Genomic DNA, 21,051 nt, shown 5'->3' with positions numbered 1-21,051 from the left:
CATTGTCTTTTTGTTTTCTTTATTTTTGTAACACATTATTGTATATTTTTGCACAATGTCATCTTTTGGTTTGGGACATGCATATTTCTCCGTTCAACAGGTTATGCCAGTAATCGATGTGTTTAGTGAAACTGAATTCAGGTTTCCAAAAAATGTGGTTAAACACAGTTTTCATTTCATTCACAATTTAACAAAAGGGGCAATTACTTTTCATAGGACCAGGTAGGTTTGGATAACTTTTCTCCCTTAATCAATGACATCTTCATTTAAAACTGCATCTACTCTGGTTATCTTTGTCCAATATAAAAAATTGTTTGATGATCTGAAACATGTAAGTGTGACAAATATGCAAAACATTAGGAAATCAGGAAGTGGGCAAACACTTATTCACACCACTATACATGTAACCCCGTTACTGAAGGAAAAGGGAAAGACAAAACTGTGATTGACCTGACAGAGACAAAGAGACATTTAGTCCTGTGGAATTTCACAGCCATCAGAATCCACATGTACCATCTTTTTCAGAGAAAACACTCATGCTAGCACTGATTTGCACCCCTGTTAAATATATATAAAACAAACACAGAGTGGAGGTCAAAGCTATTAGCTAGCGAGCACCAATATAGAGCTGCATCCATAAACTATATGGGTGCAATGCAAAGGCTTGGAGACTGCTAAATAATGCCAAGTAGTAAAATACCAGAACTTCATTCACTAAAATTGAAGCACTAGCATTCTGGTGTTATTTGGCAGTGGAAGGCCACACTAAGGCCCAGTATCAGATAAATAATGATATTTGAAACTGTATATCAGGCTAAACTACTCCATTAAACCAGTGGAAGTAAGGTGAGCACAATAAGTTAAACATATAAATACAGAAAGGGTTTTGAACTCAAATTATTCAGTTTATGTGGCACATTTAAGTTTTTGGTGTTTTTGGCTTTATGCTGTTAGCACCCATCATATGTAAATAAATGCTAAGTCAATGTCAATCCTGTTGTTATATCTTAAAAATATAAAACAATATAACAATGAATGGATACAATAGATACAATAGAGCATGCTCATATGAAAAGAGCAGGTGAAACATATAAAATGTAAAGGGCAGGTTTGGTTTAAAAGGGCAGTGACCTCTTAAAGTAAAATACTCTATAATCTAACACAAAACTAAAAGCTGATCAAAACTTAAAAACACTTGGCATTGCCTTCAACAGCATATATCTATTTATGTATGCTGTATCTATTTAAGAAGCCATACCAAAGATTAAAACTAGGTAGAACACTTTTAAGGCAACAGTGAAACATTCACAGGGGCTGGCGAAATAAGAACACTATCAGGTTGTTTATAGTGTTATGATAGATGATGCAGCTCCTTGGAGAGTAACCCGAGTGAAAATAGCCCAGGATTTTTCTCTATTTTCACCTCCAATATCCTAGTGGGTTCACTGGAAATAAAAGCTCAGAAGCTTGAAATTAATAATTCAATTAAATTGTACTCTCAGAGACAAAAAAAGAACAAGGCCCCAGGTCAGGATGAATCAGCGAGCATAGCTACTAATTGTTTATTTTCATAATGAAGTTAGTCAGAGGGTGTCATTGCTGTTGATGCATCACACTGGATTCTAAAAGCCTGAGTGGCAGCAGGATGATATCAAGCAGGAGAACATCTGGCATGAGCACACACTCCACTGTTGCCCAGCATTATGGCTTGCAAGTAGGAAAACAACAAGGTAATGGTTGAAAAAGAGTACTATCAAAAAGGTGCGAAGGGAACTTAACTTTGATGTTTCATGTGGATAATTATTGTAATTCACTTTGAGTACTAGCCATTAGAGCTTTAATGTTAGGGAAAATGTGGGTTTGGTTATTATAAGCAGTTTATTGTACAACTGTTGCTGGGTGAAAGGCCTCAGTCCTTTCTGAATAACATCAATATACATATTCCATCAAAACAGCATGAACACGCTGCTATTCCCTCATTATAATAGCTTTTACAATGAAGTCTGACCCAAAGCATTTGGCGAAGTGCTGAAAAAAACTGATGCAATCTGGTTTCATCCGCCGGGAAACTGCTGTTGATGTACCACTGAATGTTTTCATCCCTGATGAAGTAATTAGGTGCAAACAAAAGGGCCAGCCTGTTAAATGTTGTGGGTATAGTGTATTTATTTTTCTGTGGCTTTTATTTAACAACCTCGCGGCTTAGCCATTATAAGAGCAGCGTCTAAAATAATTAGTTGTCTAAGTCTGGTCAGCATCACTGTCTAAACATTTGTGTGTAGTACAAGTGATATTTGATTGAGAGTGATACAACATTTCGGCACAGTATATATTCAATTAATTAAATTTTATGTATATAGTTTCAAATTAAAACGACAGTTGCTTCACTTAATATTGAGCAAACACTTGGCAACAGTAGAAATGAAAAACTCCCCTTTAAAAGGAAGAAACCTCTGGCAGAACCAGGCTCAAGGAGGGAGCCATCTGTCACAAGTAGTTGGGGGTGAATGAAAAAGAAAAGAGAAGAGGGAATCAGGAGAGAGAAGTAAAGAAAAATCACTCATTGCAATAAGGGAAGTCCCCAGTAGCCTTGCCTAGAACAGCCTGATAATAATGAATTACAATAGTCAAGCCTAGAAGTAATAAATGCATTAACTATTTTAAGTTAGAGGTCATTATGTCTTTAAGACATCCATGCAATTTAACTAATTGGTGTGTATCATGTGGCTTCATTTAGAAATAAAGCTTGGTATCAAATGTATGCTATGCCTTCTAATAACCTAGCCTAAGGGAAGCATGTATAATGTAAATAGAACTGGTCCCAGTACACAACCCTGTGGAACTCCGTAATTATTCTTAATGTCTAAAGACAAGCTGGAGTCTATTAGAGAGATATTATTCACTGCAGTGCAGTACTTTTAATACATAGGACATGTTCTAATCTTTGTAGTAAAATATTGTGGCCAACGGTATAGAATGTCTCATAGAAATGAATCTGCTGTCATACATCCGTTTGATTTATTCCTAACCGAAGAAGGTGGAGAATGAAAACAAAGTGATCATGTGTCTCGCTCACTTTGTTTACCTAAATGTCAACCAGGCAGGACAGCTGAGTTCATTTACCCCCAGATTAGTGAAAGCAAACCATTTCTACACAGGCACTGTCCGGGGAATGAGAACCCAACATGACCGGGTGAGTGCTAGTTATTCATTTTTACAAAGCAATCCTTGTAACTGTTGCCATCACACCTAATTTTTCCCAGTGGCCTCTATGTTGTTGTTCTTTTTTCTCTACTCCATGTCTCGCTGAGTGTGGAAATGACAGGGTTATACGGCACCTTCACCTCTCCCAACTTCCCCCAGCCTTACCCTGACAACCAGCACGTAGTGTGGAACATCACAGTCCCAGATGGCCACAGGGTCAAACTCTACTTTACCCACTTCAGCATGGAACTCTCAGACCAGTGTGAATATGACTACATCCAGGTACATGTAGGAGGAAGTCAGCATCCCATTATGTGCACTGACTTGGCATTAGTAGCTTGCTCACTAAAAGGCCTCTGACCTTGTCAAACCAGGTTTTGGCAGAGGGGAATGAAACCTTGCGGTTCTGCGGAGAGGAAGGGAAGAACCATGAAAGCACCCCGAGGAATACAATCATCCTGTCAGCCCGAAACCTCATGTCAGTGGTCTTTAGGAGTGACTACTCTAACGAGGGACGATTCACCGGCTTCCAAGCATTTTACACCTCAGAAGGTGATGCAAAATAGTGACATTTGTTGCCAGAAGGGAGACACGTTTTTCTCAGCTGTAATTACACAGAACAAAGAGTAGTGAGGTTTCTACTGAAATGCAGTCTTCACAGGTATATGCAGCAATTTTTTAATTAATTCACATTAATAAAGTCAGACAGCAAACTACAAATACAATGTAATATTTAGAAAACAGCAGGAATAATGCCCCACATCAAGAAATTATTTTAGAAGGCTCTTAATTTTATATATAATGTAACTGTTATTTATTTATGGTGCTTTCATTACAGGCCCTCCTCTTTATCTTCTCTCGGGATTTAAATGACTCTGAAGTTAACAAAAAAATGTGTTTTCCCACAGTTAAACTGTTATTTTAATTGGCTGCAGTGGCACACCCGAGAGACTTTTGCAGAGCCTATGAAAAAACTGTTTTTGTGATCATTGTTTAGTTTCAGCTAATTGGGAGTCAGATTTAGCATGAACCAGATTCATTTAGTTTCTGTGTAAGTTTTAACAGCAAATCAGTGGTTTTCAAACTTTTACCCTTATGCCCCAGTCCGGAAGCCAAAAAGACCCCTCACTGATCACATCCCCACTTCTTCTTCTTCTTCTTCTTTTAAAAATAAAAATCAGACATCCACAATCAGAACCATCAGAAGAGCATCAGAGTGTGTTAACTTAGCTTCAGTCCAGTTTTCTCTTGGCTTCCACACTCCACTCCACCTGTTTTGGCTCTATACTCCACCAATGGGACTCCACAGTTGGAGAACCACTGCAGTAAATGCACCTGAGTTAGAAAAGTGTCTTTTGTTTCTATCTCTAACAAGTTGTGAAGGCCATGATGGCATATGCACTTCAGCACGATGTAAATCAAGGAAATAATCATCAGATTGCTTGGTAGGCTAAAGGTTTTAGCAGATTTATACTCATTCTCAGGTGTGTTCATGGATGGGCGAGGGGATGCATATTTATTGATTTACTCTGTCACAGACATCAATGAGTGCCTGTCCAAGGTAGAAGGGGAGAGAGTGTGTGATCATTTTTGCCACAATTACATCGGTGGCTATTACTGCACGTGCAGACAAGGATACCTTCTCCATGACAACAGAAGATCCTGCACAGGTAAGAACGATACAGAGCGAGACTCAAGAGGCATGTTTATCTGAGCTCAATCACTGTGGGTCAAAAGCTATTTAGCAGGGTGCAACGTTAAGAACTTGGTATACATTGTCTGACTATATTGATTTGTAATTAGGGTATTTCTGGAGCTAAACACGCTACTGCTCAGATCTTCTCAAATCTGAAACAGCAAACACTATTTACAGTGAAGAAAAGCAGGTGTCTGACCTCTGCTTTGAGACAGCAACAACGCATTCAATTTGCCTGCATTCACTGACGATGTAAACACATGAAATGGCCTAATCTTTCAGTTGGCACAGCAGTACACCCCAGAGTGTTTTTTTTTTTTTTTAAGGCCATTAAAATACGAATAGTTCCTTATCAGACTTTTGAAGACGAGCATAGAAATGGGATCAGACTGCTGTGTTGTAAACTTGTATTTAAGTCTAATTGTTGTCATTTGTCATTCAAAATGCTCTCATTATTCCCTACTACTGCAGGAAAAAAACTTGTCCCCCCCAAAAAAACAATTTGCTGATATTTCACACAGGGCACACACTTGCCGGTGCTCCATACTGGATTTCATTTTGTCATAGCTGGCCTGTGCTCACTAATTTCAGACTGAAAAAGCATACTGATGCACAAAGTAGTTGATCTCTGCCAGCTGGTGTAAGGCGAGGTTAATTACTGTCGATTCCTGAGGCAAAAGCAACTTCAAAATGGCATTAAAAATTGATACCTGTGTGCAGCACTAATAATGTACTGACACAAGGTAATTAATCACAATTACGAGCTGATGTGCCTTAAATTATTATTCTTTGCCAGAGGAAAAAGGGTGACAAAACAAATCATGCGATGAATAGGCAAAAATGATTATCTGCCTACAGATTGTACTAATTATATGAATTACAGCAACTCTGCCTCTTTGCAATCCTCATTTGTTTTTGTCTGAGGCAACATCTGCACATTTGCTGGGACAAAAAGGCAAAACCTAAATGAATCTCATCATTTATGATGGCAGGAAATGTTTCAATTGATGTGAAACAATTATTTTGTTCTAATCAAAAACTCTTTAAAGCCAGCACTTCAGAACCCAGCAGCTGTCGGTACAGCTTTACAAAATGGTTAAATCAGTGCCTCAAAATGATCACTTTTAGTGCATGAGTCTTCTTCACAGTGCCGTGCCAGAGCCAGGTGCTGACGTCTCCTTCGGGGGTTCTGAGTAGTCCGGGTTATCCGAACCCCTACCCACCTATGAGCCGGTGCAACCACACCATCCGTCTGCCAGAGGGCTCCAGAATAATCCTGAACTTCCTGGAACCCTTTGACATAGAAGGACATCCAGAAGCCCCCTGTCCGTATGATATGTTGAAGGTCAGTTGTGCGACTCCAAAGTCTGAACACACACAAGCTAATGAATGAGCAATGTATTCCTCCTCATGCTCGTGGAGGTGGTTTTGCCACTGACTTGTCCTGCTTGGGTGATATACTGTATAGCTATTGCGGTTTCATGCATATTTAGCCAGACATCAGTTAGGACTGAATCATGCTTGCTTATTTATTTTTTTAATTCTATCTAATGTCCCGACATGAAAGATTTCAACAGCTGGAAAAGAGTATGGGCCCTTCTGTGGCCCAACGCCACCAGATCGGATTCACACGGGAAGTTATGACGTGCACGTTGAGTTCAGGTCCGACTCTAGTGGAAAAAACAAGGGATGGAAGATCAAGTACACCAGTACCAAGGCAGAGACCCTTTCTTTGACTTCAGACTGATGGCACTACAGTTCATGGACTCTGTTTCTAATTGTCCTTATTTTGTGTAAGATCTTGCTATTCTTTGTTACATAGACAATAAAAAGAGATTAAAATAAAACTGTTGTATTATTTAGATCCTCTTTGCTCATTACAATAAATACTGTGTGTCCAACTTTTAACCTAACAGTGTGCAGTCAGACGAGCATTTTCATTAACTTGGGTTTCCTCAAATTGCTGTGGGTGATTTCAGTCATCCTCTAATCTAGCCAAGGAATTGAAGAAATAAGAAAATAATTTAAGAGGGTCTAGATGTCAGTAAGTCTGGTCCAATAAGCGCTGTATGCTAGTCATTTAACCTTCATACATTATGCAGCTTGTTCTTAAACAATCCCGGCTACGCTCCTCTATCAAAACAATCATTATAGGGTTATTTAGTCCAAAGAAATGACTTATCCACACAACATTTCCTCCAGCCGTGTGCCCCTCAGATGGTTCAAAAGTGCATGTCTGAAGGTGTCAGTGAGTGACAGAAAAATACTTGTGCTGATTTATTTTTATTGTTTCTTCTGCTCCAGTGTTTTGATTTCCTTCTTCCTTCTCCCGCAGAATTAGGTCAGCGCAATTTTTCAGTGAACGTGTGACTTTCTTAAACCACAGTTTGTTAGCTTTGATTGAGCTGTTTTTCCCAGCCACATATTTTGTAGTTTGGAGGCAACAACCCCGAGCATGATGTGTAGCTACTGACCCACAGATCACTTCGTCATTTTCAACCCAACAGAAATACGAGGTCCTGCGTGGACATGTGCGCTGTAAACTGTCAGCCCACACGGGATTAAGGCTTGTTTACAGCATGAAATACCAGACAGCCCTCGGGGCTCCTGTGTGCTTACCGAGCAAACCTGCAGTTCTTACCTGAGCGCCGTTAAGTCATAATCTAATCCGCATGGAAGGTGTAAGACATGACGGAGCAATTGACCGCTCCTGTGCTCTCGCACGCTCACTCCTAACTGTCCAGCCTAGTTGGAGCTAATTCCACAGGAATTACGCACACCATGAAACCCATTAACCAGCTGTTGAAAAATATCCAGCCGCAGCACGCTGCCAGTAGGCTGTCAGGCTTATAGCTAATATGCCCATCGCTATTACACTAGTGCACGAACTCAGTTAAGTTGCTATAGAGAGAAATATAAAGTCTCAATATCAGAGACTGCTGCTTTTTTGTCATTGGTAATAATGTTCCTGACCACGCATACTCCTTCACCTTGACTAATAGGTGTTTAGAGTCTTCAAATTCAATATCACTAAGGAGATCCCTTGGTTTTAAGGCCAAACGCTACTGCTGTGTCACTTTACAGTGCAAAGCCTTTGAGGAAATCTCAAAAGTACTGAACTTTTTCCTTTTTTTTTCATTTGGATTGTATTGGATTCTAAATGCTTTCAATATCTGTCACAATAATGTGGGACAACAGCACTATGGAAAGTCTGAAGGCACATTTAATGAAAAAAAATAAAATATAAATCCCTCCTCCACCATGTAACATGTATAAATATGTACCACCATATACAATTTCCTTTAGCTACTTGTGGAAAATTAATATGAAACAGCCTCCTACAACCTGCAGTTTTTCTTGCTGATGAGCTGAGGCACAACTTTTAATTTTTTTGGGCATACATGGACACAATACCAAGTAATTATAAGCTGCTTACAAATGCTACACTTAAAGGGTATCTAGTATGAAAGTACAAGCTGGCAGTGACATTGTAATTTCACCACAACACGAAAAAGAAGAGGTCTTTCTGTAAATTCAGATCATTTGTGCTCATTGTTCAGGACACAGATGACAGGCATGAGAAAAGATACATCCCCATGAGTCACATGGACACTGCACACGCTGTCCACGCCCTCTTACATCACACTGCCAGCAGACTCATGCATAATAAGCTACAATGTCACACACACACGGGGGTCATATGAATGAACATGTATCTAACTTTTTATTATTAAAGCAATGAACGTGTCTGTGTAACCAATTCAAACATATCTGGCCAATTTTTGCCCCCCCTTTGTATTTATTCCCGTTTCTGCACTCATCATTATTTACGAGGTATTTCTTCTCCTCTTTCAGATTCCATAAAACATCACACAGTGAAATTTCACATTAGGATGCACAGTTTTGACAAATATTTCAAGATTTTTCAGCACACTCATTAAAAAACTCCCTGACATTTAATGCAGTTTCCAAAAATAGCTAAAAAATATGACTTAAAAAAAGCATTAACAAGGAAATATCAGGATGACCTGGATACCAGATTTTCACTTTAAGACAGCAGAAGCTAAATTATGCGTTTAGCTTTCTGTAACTAATTAAAAGTAAGTTTTTACCTGTGTAAACTGAAGATCTAAAATCTCAAAGGCGGTGCATCCCTTCAATCATAGCAATAATTAAGGGGCAGCAGAAGGCAAAATTAAAAAAAAAAAAAAAAAAAGGGTAATGATGACTATAAATGTAACAGGCAGCCTTAAAACAACAGTTCTTCATTTTTGGAGAAAAAACACTTTCTTTTTTTTTTTTTTTTCCCCAAACTTTCTCTCTGTGATAAAGCAAATAAATGTGAGTTAGATGAGAAGACCCATTTTATTTAAATACACAACAGTGAACCTTGGACTTTGGCCTAGAGGCGCAGCAACTTTTCTGTCAACTAGCGAGGTTGCCGGAAGTAAGAGAATCTCCCCAAATACTGAGTTATAGCTTTAAGTTTAGATTTGTTTATCTGTAGTTATTCTCACAGCATGAAACACAAAATAAGAAGCCAGTTAGAAAAAAGACCCAAGTGGTTAATGTCTTTGATAAACATAACTTGTGTAAATCATCCAGCTTCCTCTCGAGGCAAAAGCATTCAAGTGGTTTTGAAATCTTACAAAGTGTCAACACTTGGGATTCATGTATTCCAGCAGTTTTGTTATTATCAGTAACGCAGGGCAAAAATCCTACTCTGCTGGCCCTGAGGCTGGTAGTGTGAATTCTTATCAGTCTGTGCTCAGGTAGAGTCTTGGCCTAGTTGCCGCCTTGGGCTTGCTTTTCGATGCCCTCCTCCTTCCTCTTCTCGCTGGACTGCTGGCTACCGCGCAGCTGTGTGTTGCTCCTGATGGATTGCACTGCCTGAATCTGCCGGAGACGTGCGGTCAGCTCAGCTTCACAGGCCTGCAGCAGCACGGACGTCCTCGCTCTGTCCCAGCCCAGCACCTGCTCCATAGCTTCCATCCCTCTGGCCACTACCATCTAAAGACACACAGACGGGAGCTCCATATAGTGGATATGGGAACATATGAGGCGATACACTGGCTTGCCCTACTAACATAAGTTTATGAATGCAAATGGAGATGGTTGAAAAAATCTTGTGCTTACACTGTACCTAAAGTAAATGGGATTATATCAGAACTGATGACGCAGGGGTGTGTTTTAAGTGTGTCAGGATGGGCAGTTTCACATGCTTGCTTTGATCATTTTGCAGCAGACTCACTGGGGTGTGTTACGACACAAGCCTTACAGCAGAAGGAGTGACGTGGGAATATGATGACGTAGGACCATTGAAGGGAGTTGCCCCACATTGCTGCGATATGTAAATGCACCTCATTTGCTGGTGCCTGTCTAAATTTGCAGTTTGAACTTCTTGGTAGTTCTCAGAAAGAGTGGATTCTCTGCAACATTTACAATACAATAAATGTAAAAGTACACATTTGGGGTGTTTTTATTTGCTGATGCTTTGAGGCAGACTTAATCAGAGTTGTGTGAATAGGCTACCTGCAGATCCTCAGTGGAAAGCCTGGTCTCTGGCGATGTTTTGCCTTTCAGGACCATCAAAGTCCTGGACATAAATCCAGACGCAGAATCCACCTCCATTCCATCTGGCACATCCACATCCCCGGCACCTGAGATATTGAAACAGGTTTCGACACATTTCAAAACATTTTAAACATAGTAAATGATTATTTCAGGTGGGGTTATTAAACAACAACAACAACAACAGGTCCACCTAGTGACCAAAAGATAGAAGTGCAGCTCTTCCCTCATGAGAAATTAAGAGAATGAACCAATAACAAATTAAGAAAGAAAAATAATACATGTTGACTAATAACATCTGCAGTTGTTTGAACCTCCTTCACTTAGAAATAAAAATACATATTTTAAGATAGTTTATTTATTTTGCTGCCCTTCTGTGTTTGAATGTGTGTTAATGTTAGATTGAAACAGGCATCGAAATAAAAAAGCTGCTTGTATGAATGAGGCATGTTGTATAAAGTGCTTTGAGTGCTTAGGTTGAGTACAAAAGTGCTACATAAGAACCAGACCATTTATGTCTCTTGTTCTTAAATATAGAGAAAATTTATGTATGATTTTCACATTTATTGTTTTCTCAAATTTATTGATTATTTTGCTGGGTGTATTCGTGCATATTGATCACATCTATTGATTACATGTTTGTTACGCAGAGGGAACTGTATAAGCACCCTTTTCAAATTAATGGTTTTTTGTTTGTTAAGCCACATAACACTGACCTATGAATCATTCAGTCATAAAAAGGTACCTCACTCAAGGGATGAATCTTGAGTTACACATGTTGTGTCTACACATAACAGACATCTTAGATGAGCATCAATGTTAAATTGTATCTTTGGACACTTTGTTACCACAGCCTGCCTCAAAAACACATACTGCATTTCCTTTTATGCTTGCACATTTCAATAAATTGCTGTTCCTTTTTCCATTTTCATAGTGAAATATGAAGAATTGACTTTGACCACCTTTGCTCTTCAACACAACCTGAGCTCTGTCAGGCAGGGATCACTGTCATGCTGAAAAATGAATACAATCAGATCAAGGATTGATTGTGGACTTTAAGAGGACCAGGAAAACCTTGTCCCCTGTTTCAATCCAGGGGGTCAATGTGGACATTGTGGAGGACTATAAATACCTTGAAGTATACATGGACAATAAACTGGACAAAACATTGTTGCACTCTACAGGAAGGGCCAGAGTCATCTCTATTTTCTGAGGCGGCTGAGGTCTTTCAACATCTGTTGGATAATGGTCAGGATTTTCTATGAGTCTGTTATGGCCAGTGCCATCCTCTATGCTATTGCATGCTGGGGCAGCAGGTTGAGGGTCACAGATGCTAACAGACTCAATAAAGTGATCCGCAAGGCCATTAATGTTGTGGGGATGGAGCTGGACTCCCTTAGGGTGGTGTCTGAGAGGAGGATGTTGTCTAAGATAAGGACAATGCTGGATAATAACTCCCACCCACTCCCTGACGAGCTGGCTAGCCACAGAAGCATGTTCAGTGAGAAACTGAGATTACCAAAAAGCACCACTGAACGACACAGGAAATCATTCCTGCCCATGGCCGTCTCCCATCTCCCTCAACTCCTCCGTCTAATACACTGTAAACACTGCAATAGTTACACACTTTTGCACACGCTCCACAGTAAAATAGCAAATGACAAAGTTCACAGGTTAAAGTTAAATGTCAATCATATATACTTCACCTGTGTAATATTCTTGATATTTGTAATTTAATGATTTGTATTTGTTAGTACTATTTCTTAAATTTGTAAACTTTGTAACATATTGTATTATTTAATTAGTTTAGTCTGTTACTGTTACTGTCTTGGAGCAACTGTAACCCACATAATTATTAAAGTGATTCTGATTCTTTCCAGACAGTATTACATGGTGGATCAAAATCTAACTTTTGTGTGTTCATAATTCTATCATTTTTGATAAGATTCCCCACACCACGGGCTAAAATGCAGCACCAAACCATGACAGAGCCTCCAGTGTGTTTTACAGACACTCGGTTTTGGACCCCTCTCCTGACGTCCTCTGTGGACACTGATGACAATATGAACCAAAAATCTCAAATTCAGATTCACTCCATAGGATCTGTTGCCTTTTGATTTTCAGTCCAGTTCTTGAATAATTTGGAATATCTCACCCATTTCTCCCCTTTCCCTTCCATAAGAACGGCTTCTTGACTGCCACCCTTCCACTGAGACCATGTCTGATGAGGCTTCTGTGAACAGTAGATGGAACAACTGATGCACCACAGAAGCATCTCTTACATCCTGTGTCAGCTCTCTGATTTGTTCTTCTATTTCTTCATGACATGACTTACATAGACTGTATCTACAGCAGATGAAGTATCTACATCTGCTGTAGATACTTTGCCACTTTTTTTGTCCGCCAACTGTCCAGTTTACTCAAATGTTTTAAGAACATACTGCACACCATGCTAAGAAAAGCCAAAGGTTTGGCATGTTTTTGGCAGTCACCATGTTGGCACATTTTTACCTTTGGCATTTTCATTGATTCAACTAAAAAAATTGAAACAAATGATGTGTTTTTGTCTCACACTGCTAGTAACAAAGCGCCCAAAGATTCAATTTAACATTGGTACTTTGCTATGGTGTCTGTTATGTGTAGACAAAACGCTGGTTCATCCCTCGAGTTAGGCGCCTTTTAAAGCTTGTCTCATAGGTCAGTGTTAAGTGGCTTAACAAACCTCTCAGAGGAAAACCTTCCCTAAAAAAGGTCAGGTACAAGGACTGAAAATGAGTAAAAAAAAAAAAAAAAAAAAGCAGCCAATGCACAAAGAAAAATGTCAAAAAAGCTTCAGAAAAGCTGAAGCTCAAGGCTTCAGTGTTGGAAAAACTGTTGCTCAAGGCAACCTAGAAGAATTACAAAAAAAAATCAGGCTCATTGGAAGCAAAATATAAAGAAATAAAGGGTGGCTCCAGACTTTTGCACAGTACTGCAGTTCACAGAGTTTCTGTATCCCAGTTTGAATAATGACACAGAAACAGCTTTCTATGCAAGACTTAACTTGTTACAGAGTTTATATTGTGTATCCGTGTCACACTACAATAATCAGGAAATCTGATTTTCATATCTTTATCTCAACAAACTATTTCCACACGGTAAACATGGCAACCACCTCAAAATGACACAGCCGTACCTCCCTGAGAAGGCTGACTTGTTTCTTCCTGTTGTCTGTTCTCCTGCTCCACAGTTTTCAGGTAAAGCTGGAGCAATTCCTTGGATTGCCTCTCCTGCTCTCTTCGATCCAAAACCCTCTGCAGCGTCTCCTGGAGCTCTTGGGCCTTTTTCTCTTGGAAGGCAAGAGCAGAGGCTAGTTCAGGGCATGGGGCATCCACTAAGGTCTGAAAAAGCAAAGCAAAACAATAAAATACAATTGGCGGCTCCTATTTTTAGATTGATTAACACATTTATCGCTTTCTTATACTTGACATATAATGTTGGTACCTGTAGGTCCGCCTCAGACATGAGAATAATGGTAGTCAGGTCCTGCTTCAGCTGCTGAGCCAGTTCATACCAAGGTGCTACAGTACTGGAGCTGTCCACAGTATCAGTCTCCAGCATCACAGAATCCCTAGCCATCCAAGCTGTGCCACCATCAACTAAAAAATAAATATCAAATTAACACAAGGTTGTGCATTCCCAGGATATTAATGATTGATGATAAAAAGGATGCAGAAAAATGTCAGATAAAAGTAAACCTGCTTACTCCTGCAAGGTGGAGACCACCTCTCTTTGTCATTCAATAGCATGAATTTTGTGTTTGAGGGTAAACACAAAAAGTAAGCCTGATCTTCTACTACTGTCCCATCATTCTCTAGGACCACTGTGACTGAGTCACTGGAGTTGAACCCAAGACACTGTCGACCTGTTAAAAGAACAGAGAAACTACAAATATTATAGAGTGTCCCAGATTATTTTTATACTTCAAAGTGTTTAGCCATATGGTTGTATCCATCCATCTGATTCAATATCCCAGCTGACTGTTGTGGAAAGAAGTGGCTGCAAGTCCAGTTTAGCATAACAAATTAACCTCACATGTGTGTCTGTGGACTGTGGGGGGGAACCAGCAAATCCAACACAGATCCTTCTCTCTGTGAGGCGACAGTGCCGCCCATATTTCAGAGGAAAACAATCAGTATTAGTGTATCCCATAAGCCAAATATTCAAAGCAGTAATACCTCAGACACCACCTGTTCATCAGGTGATTCAGCATACTTCCACATGTCAAACAAGTCAGTCCATTTAAAGAGTCACCAGCCCTTTCATCAGAGCTGCTCCTATTTGCAATACAAAACATGTCTTACTTCCACTGGCTTTTAAAATTGTACAGCTATAAATCAGCACCTCTAGTTTAATAGTGCCCCAGCTCAATATTTCATATACAAGTATTTATTTATGTATATTGAATAGGAATAAAGGCAATTTATAACTTTAAGCTAGCTTCAAAACCAAGAGGGGGGTTTTCAGATAGCATCCTAGTTTTGTCACTGGCAGTTACAGGAGACTTTATCAGAATCAGAAATACACTTCTAATATCTTCATGTAGGTGGCTTCAAAATCAAGGACCCAGCCTTATCTCCTCCAAACTCTGCTGACACATAACAATCAAAGACGTAGAAACACTTTTATTAAAAACCTTTTTTTTATTAAAAAGAGAAAAATGCAAAAAAAAAAAAAGTCTGGGGGTAACGCCTGGTGACTAGCCTTCTAGGAATGAGCAGGAAGAGCAATGACTTTTCATGTTTAGCTTCTGCAAGTTTAAACACGATGGATAAAAATGGGGATGCTGCTTCTGCTGCTGCTGCCACACACGACTAGATAAGTAAGCTTATCGACAGCAATAGCAATAATCACCTCAGTTGTAATGTTAGTGCCTCCCAACACTCTCACAAATCACTGAACATATGAAGTTCTTTCACTTTCGCAATATGAGACCCCGCTTTTAGCGCTCAGCACCAGTGCAAACTAAACATTTAAATACTGCACCCACAACGTTTGACTGCGTGAGACGGTACTTCACGTAACTGTCACACACCTGTTCAACATTAATGAATACATCGCTTTTATTAAAAAGAAACTCTAGTATGATAAAGTTCAGGAATGTAAAGTCATGACAACTTACCTTTTTTCTTAAGCTCCTCTATGGAAAGAGCTACTAGCCCATGCGTTTGTTGTCGTGTGAAATTGCACACCTTACACGGTTTATCCGTCATTGTAGTCTGCGTTTAGAGAAGCAGATTTTGTGCTTTCTTATACCTTAATACTGACAATTATCGTCAGCAGCTATCAACTGCTACCACTATCCCCGAATACGGAACTGCCGCCGTGCCGCTATGGCATCTGGGATATGTAGTTTAGCACATACATAGAAAGAACTGCCTTTGTGTTTACAGTTTGAATATAACGCTATAACCTCTATAGCGTTAATTTGAGCGTATTTTAAAAACATCTTTTATTAACTATTTTCAAGCTCTAGACACAAGAAATATGAGAATAATAACATGTAATTCCGAGCAGCTCCTGTTAAAAAGCTCAAAGGTGGACTACCGCAAATGACCGCTAGATGGCGACCAAAAAAAGTCTGGCCTGACAGTGGAGTTCAGTTCTTTCTTTTTTGTTTTTCTTTCTTAAAGACATTTGGTTGGTTAATTGCGTGGTGAGAATAAATAGCTAGGGAGTAGGTGGAAGAGAGCCTGGAGAGGTGGAGGTATGGTCTGGAGAGAAGGGGAATGAAAGTCAGTAGAATCAAAGAATGCGTATTTGTGTAACAGTGAAACCAGGAGTACAGATACTGAAAAGTGGGTGGGTTTAAATAGTTTAAATACCTAGGTTCAGCCATCCAAAGCAGACAGTACAGGCAGAGTGGAGCGGGTGGAGATGATTATCAGGGGTGATTTGTGACAGATGGATAGCAACAGCGGTGAAAGTAATGGTTTATAAGATGGTACTGAGACCTGTATGGTTTGGAGACTGTGGCACTGACACACACACACACACAAAAAGGAGGCTGAGCTGAAGGTAGCAAAATTGAAGATGTTAAAATTTTCATTACGATTGACCAGAAATTAAAAATCAGAAACTAGAAGTTAGAAATGAGTACATCATAGGGACAGCTCAAGTTGAGCAGTTTGAAGACAAAGTTAGAGAGGCAAGGCTGAGATGGTTTGGACATGTGCAGAGGAGGGGAAGTGGATATACTGGACAAAGGATGCTGAATATGGAGCTGCCAGGCAAGAGGAAAAGAAGAGAATCAGAGAGGAGGTTCTTGGATGTAGTGAAAGAGGACATGCAGAGGGTTGTGTGACAGAAGTGATTCTAAGGATGGGATGAAATGGAGGCAGATGATCCACTGTGGCAACCCCTAAAGAGAGTAGTCAAGAGAAAAAAGAAAACTGCTTTATATGGTTCAAAAATGCACCACTTACATCACAATGTCACCTGAAACAATCATTTTAATGCTGTAAGTCTAGCATTTAGGGGTCTAACTTTTAGGGGGTTGTTGTAGCAAATGACTTTATAGTTTTATTTATTTATTTTTATTATTTATGAACTACTGTAAATAAATAGTATCTTCTTGCTGTGAATTCATTAAGTATTATGGTTTCTGAAGGGGCCCTGGGCAAAGCCATATTAAGCTATTATCTGGTGGCTGAATGCAAATCCGTTTCAACAAGTAGGGACTTACCACACCTCGTGACTAAGCTGTTGGCTTTGTTGTATAGATTTTTTTCTTGTTCTTTAGGCACAAGGGTGTGTTCAGCTGAGGAAATGATGAAGCTGACATTAAGTCTAAAAGTAGAACAGGCTCTAATATGAAAAAAACAAAACAAACAGACAAATAAAAACAATTTACAAAAGAGAAGTTTTCTTGGCAATGAAAGAAAGACAGTCATCAACATTGACCACGGAGAAGTCTCAGTATAAGATCTACTGAAGGTGTGTGAGCATGAGAATGTGCTATGGGGAAGCTAAAACCTAACTTGGTGTGCTTTTGAATTGTAGCGTTTTAATAACAGACAGTAAGAATAGTGAGTGATACTTTGGAGTTAGACTTATCCTGCAGTGTCCCTTACTCACCTGCAGGAGGCAGTAGTGCATCCTAAAGCATGTTGCGTGGTAGAAATATACCAGAATAAGAAGTGTGGCAGAAGGAACAGAAGAAGAAGATGGCCTCCAACGACCAAGCTGAGGCAACAACACAGGTCTCTATATGCATTAAAAGCGGTTTCTTTTTAATGTCCATTTGCGGTAGTGAACTGTTTTAGATATTTCGGGGCTTTAGATGTTTTAACGTTGGCATTACGTGCCTGGAAATGCTCACCAAGTTAGAGATTAGCATGCCTGCTAGTTAGCATGCTAGCTAGGTTTCGAGTCAAAAGTTGTCACTGAGACATGAGTGTGTTTACAAGTGGGTAGGAAGGGGCGTCATTTAGAGTTGCCATATTGTGTCGAAAATAATAGGGCATAGTTACTATATTTGCCATTGTCATCAAACGGTACAGCTGCACAATTGCATCTGAGCGTGTAGCCTCGTCTTACTGTGTGCAGATAACTGTAGGTGCAACTCAAAGGTCAGTGTAGGCAAATAAACCTGATGGTCTCTGTTGGGTTGCAGTCACAGTGTTATCTTTGAACTCACCAGCCCCCCAAAACAAATGTCATCGAACGTTTTAATTCATGTGTGTCACCAGTGACAACTTTACTTTTTGCTGTTACAGCCGAGATGCTGTTGTTTTCACAAAAAAATATGTTTATATATGCTGTAGAGAAATGCAAAAGATTTTTATGTACATATTTGAGAGATGCTTAGTTACATTAAACACCTTAAATACATTTTTATTGTTTTTAAAATTCTCTAAACAGTAACTGTAGCTCAGGAGGTAGAGAGGGTCATCTACTAATTGTAGGCATACAGACTGTTGCTCAAGTATGCTTGCCAAAGTATCCTTAAGCAATTTCCTAACCCAAGTTGCTTTCTAATGTGTTCATCAGAATGTGTGTGAATGTTCCATAGAAAGTGCTAAGGCCTAGAAAAAAGTGTGTATGAATGGGCAAATGAAGTGCTTTGAGTGCTCACATAGAAAATGGTAAATGGCCTGTATTTGTATAGCGCTTTACTTAGTCCCTAAGGACCCCAAAGTGCTTTACACTACATTCAGTCATCCAGCCATTCACAAACACATTCACACACTGGTGATGGCAAGCTACAAAAGCACTAAATAAGAACCAGTCCATTTATGTCATTAATGTTTTCTTACCCAATCTTGTGGAAATGAAAAATAGCCTTTTTTAAAATTTATTTATTTTCCTGCCGATAGAACAAAATCTGTCCACATTCTATTACAAGCACTGCTCCATAAACGTCACAGTGAAATGGATACCCTTCAGTTTCCACAATCAATTTATTTGTGTTGTGAATTTTCCCTTGTTCACAATTTTTACAGTTTCCCATCTGTTACTGTACATAGGGAAATGTTTATGGAGTACAGCATGAAGCTAAACTCTTCGCCATGATGAGAACAGGTTAAAAAATAATGAGTTATGACAGTAGTTAACTTTTGACAAAAGCTAACAGGAGGTTAGATAGGTAGTTAGTTTGATGCTTGCAGCTGTTTCTAGAACTCTTTCTTCTCTGTTTATTACATACCTGCAGAATCATACAGCAGCACAATTCATCCAAAAGCTTTTCAAATGCACGAGAGTTGCTCACATTTATGTACCTGACACCACAGAAGTAACTTCAGTCACAGTAAATTATCCCCAAAATTCAGGCAGTTTTGATCAGGATCTAGCAGCAGATAACACTGTGTTCTGTACTTCACACAGGCTCTGACAGGGTTCAGTCTCTAGCTAACGGGGATCCTAATAAACAGAGCAATTTTTAAGTGTAAGAGTTGCCTGATCAGTTTGCAGAAATATGACAAGCGTGAAAGAGTGCTGAAGCACTTTGTATAAATGTTGTTGATATGCCTGAATGAAGCCTTGAGGCCTAGTATTGTAAAAGTGTCCCATACCTGAATAACCAAATACTGTCACTTCAACAGATAAAGCCAGCAATGTTACATACCCTGTGCTTGTAAAGGGCGACCATAGTTACCAAGCTTCAAACCGACATTACTTCTGTTTTCCACTAGATGGCACTCTAATACAAATGTTTGTTTATGTTCTCAGCCTGGCCTTCTGCCTGGAAAAGATGGAGCACGTAGCCCCAGAGAAGAACTGGTAAGAATTTATTCCTTAATCTGAATTACATGAATTATTGGTAAAGAAACATTGACTGTAACCACAAAAACATTAAATGAAGCTAATGTAAGTGAGAGCTCGAAAGAAATAGCGTCTTGGATCAAACAATGCAAATATTAAATTACATTTCCTGTAAAGAAAACAAAAAGCAATGAATAAGGTATCATAATGGCTGGAAATAATATTTCAGATATTCTCAAATGGCACACGCTGTGATTCTTAATACTAGTGCTCAGAAGTGTGGATTTTACAAAAACTCAAGTATTAGTGGGATTTTGAAAGATTGAAAATCTTCTAATTTCTTGGCTTGATCTGGTGATGCATAGTTGAGGAAGATTATGATGGTTTTTCTCTCCCCCCCACCTTAAGATCTGATAATTTAAAGACTTTTATTTGGCTGTATTACGCATTCCCCAGGGAGATCCAGTATTAAAGGCCTCCAATTAGCAGACAGTCACTTTATACATCACAATGATGTCCCCAATCTGTAATGAGAGTATACTTTATGTTCTTGGTCTTTAGAGAGGAAAATGGTCTATTTTAACAGCAGCAATGGGTTCCACAGTTTCTTTAATCATGCATAGCATAAAACTTTGACTGCACAGCTTTGTTGTTCTTTGTTTATCCTTTTAGTCTGTGTCAGAATTGGGTCGGGAAAGTTGCTAATTTGGAGTTTCTTCGCCATGTAGTCTCCTATGCAAACACAAAGGGCACTTGAAGGTGTTGGTCCCTCAAAAAGGTGTTATAAGGTGGTGTTCAACAAGAATAAATGTCAGTTTTTCTCTTCAGTAATGTGCAGAGTGTTTATAAGGCATGCTTGGCCCAAGCGATGACTATAACCAGGAATGTTTGGTAATTGCTAAGTGGGATGGAATCCATCCCAGGTACACTCACTGTCCTTGTATAGGCACAGCATGCAGGTTATAGAAGTGCTGTATTGTTCAGCCTACATGTCTCAATGTCATTCACCACCATTCACTCTTCATCTTCCCCCCATCATCCCTTCATGCCAAGGCTAATTTAATCCTGGGGTTATTGATTGTGGGAGCATTCTCCCAGGCTTTCTTTCAATTTACTTCAATTTCATCATCCCAGTGCGCTTCAAGACTGTCTCCTCAAAAAAGGGAAGAAATTCTTGTTATGAGGAATTCGAGACCGGTTGACAAGTCCCACCACCACCCTCACTTCCAACCCCTTTTCTCCTTTCTCTTTTTGATGAGCTGCTCTTTCCCAGTTAAGTGGATTATTACAGTAGGGATAATTCTTGTCACATGGCATTATTTGGATGAGGTGAATAA

The 21,051-nt window shown here is 39.4% G+C and overlaps 3 protein-coding genes across 3 annotated transcripts in view; 2 read left to right on the top strand and 1 right to left on the bottom strand.

Moving 5' to 3' along the window:
• The first annotated feature begins 3,134 nt into the window (after positions 1–3,134).
• masp2 (MBL associated serine protease 2) lies at positions 3,135–6,729 on the top strand. Its single transcript, XM_084917798.1, has 6 exons — positions 3,135–3,193; positions 3,264–3,486; positions 3,579–3,756; positions 4,743–4,874; positions 6,049–6,245; positions 6,468–6,729. The coding sequence occupies exons 1-6, from the start codon at positions 3,186–3,188 to the stop codon at positions 6,645–6,647; spliced, it is 918 nt and encodes a 305-aa protein (XP_084773924.1). The 5' UTR covers positions 3,135–3,185; the 3' UTR covers positions 6,648–6,729.
• Positions 6,730–8,105: 1,376 nt separating this feature from the next.
• dffa (DNA fragmentation factor, alpha polypeptide) lies at positions 8,106–15,827 on the bottom strand. Its single transcript, XM_084918189.1, has 6 exons — positions 15,633–15,827; positions 14,217–14,375; positions 13,955–14,109; positions 13,647–13,851; positions 10,433–10,560; positions 8,106–9,910 (listed from the first exon to the last, which is right to left on the bottom strand). Exons 1-6 carry the CDS (start codon positions 15,721–15,723, stop codon positions 9,686–9,688), a joined length of 963 nt encoding a protein of 320 aa, XP_084774315.1. The 5' UTR covers positions 15,724–15,827; the 3' UTR covers positions 8,106–9,685.
• A 1,799-nt stretch (positions 15,828–17,626) lies between these two features.
• The window catches only part of pex14 (peroxisomal biogenesis factor 14), a 45,343-nt gene continuing 41,918 nt past the window's right edge, over positions 17,627–21,051 (top strand). Inside the window, exons 1-2 of the mRNA XM_084916954.1 lie at positions 17,627–17,712; positions 19,682–19,732. Coding sequence (XP_084773080.1) covers positions 17,677–17,712; positions 19,682–19,732 — 87 coding nt within the window. The 5' untranslated portion in view covers positions 17,627–17,676. The remainder of the gene's footprint in view (positions 17,713–19,681; positions 19,733–21,051) is intronic.

This window comes from Perissodus microlepis, chromosome 20 (assembly GCF_051167445.1).
Source record: "Perissodus microlepis isolate ML-2025 ecotype Zambia chromosome 20, ASM5116744v1, whole genome shotgun sequence".
Taxonomy (NCBI): Eukaryota; Metazoa; Chordata; class Actinopteri; order Cichliformes; family Cichlidae; genus Perissodus; species Perissodus microlepis.
This window is presented reverse-complemented; position numbering and strand designations above follow the sequence as displayed.

What these genes read in the sequence shown, in the direction of transcription:
- masp2 (XM_084917798.1), top strand. An exon ending in CAACAGAAGATCCTGCACAG is followed by an intron (nt 4,875 to 6,048) that starts GTAAGAACGATA and finishes TCTTCTTCACAG; the next exon opens with TGCCGTGCCAGAGCCAGGTG. An exon ending in GTCCGTATGATATGTTGAAG is followed by an intron (nt 6,246 to 6,467) that starts GTCAGTTGTGCG and finishes CCGACATGAAAG; the next exon opens with ATTTCAACAGCTGGAAAAGA.
- dffa (XM_084918189.1), bottom strand. Translation starts at nt 15,723, where the DNA reads ATGACGGATAAACCGTGTAAGGTGTGCAATTTCACACGACAACAAACG. An exon ending in TGTCTGAGGCGGACCTACAG is followed by an intron (nt 13,852 to 13,954) that starts GTACCAACATTA and finishes TTGCTTTTTCAG; the next exon opens with ACCTTAGTGGATGCCCCATG. An exon ending in AAGTCAGCCTTCTCAGGGAG is followed by an intron (nt 10,561 to 13,646) that starts GTACGGCTGTGT and finishes TCAATATCTCAG; the next exon opens with GTGCCGGGGATGTGGATGTG.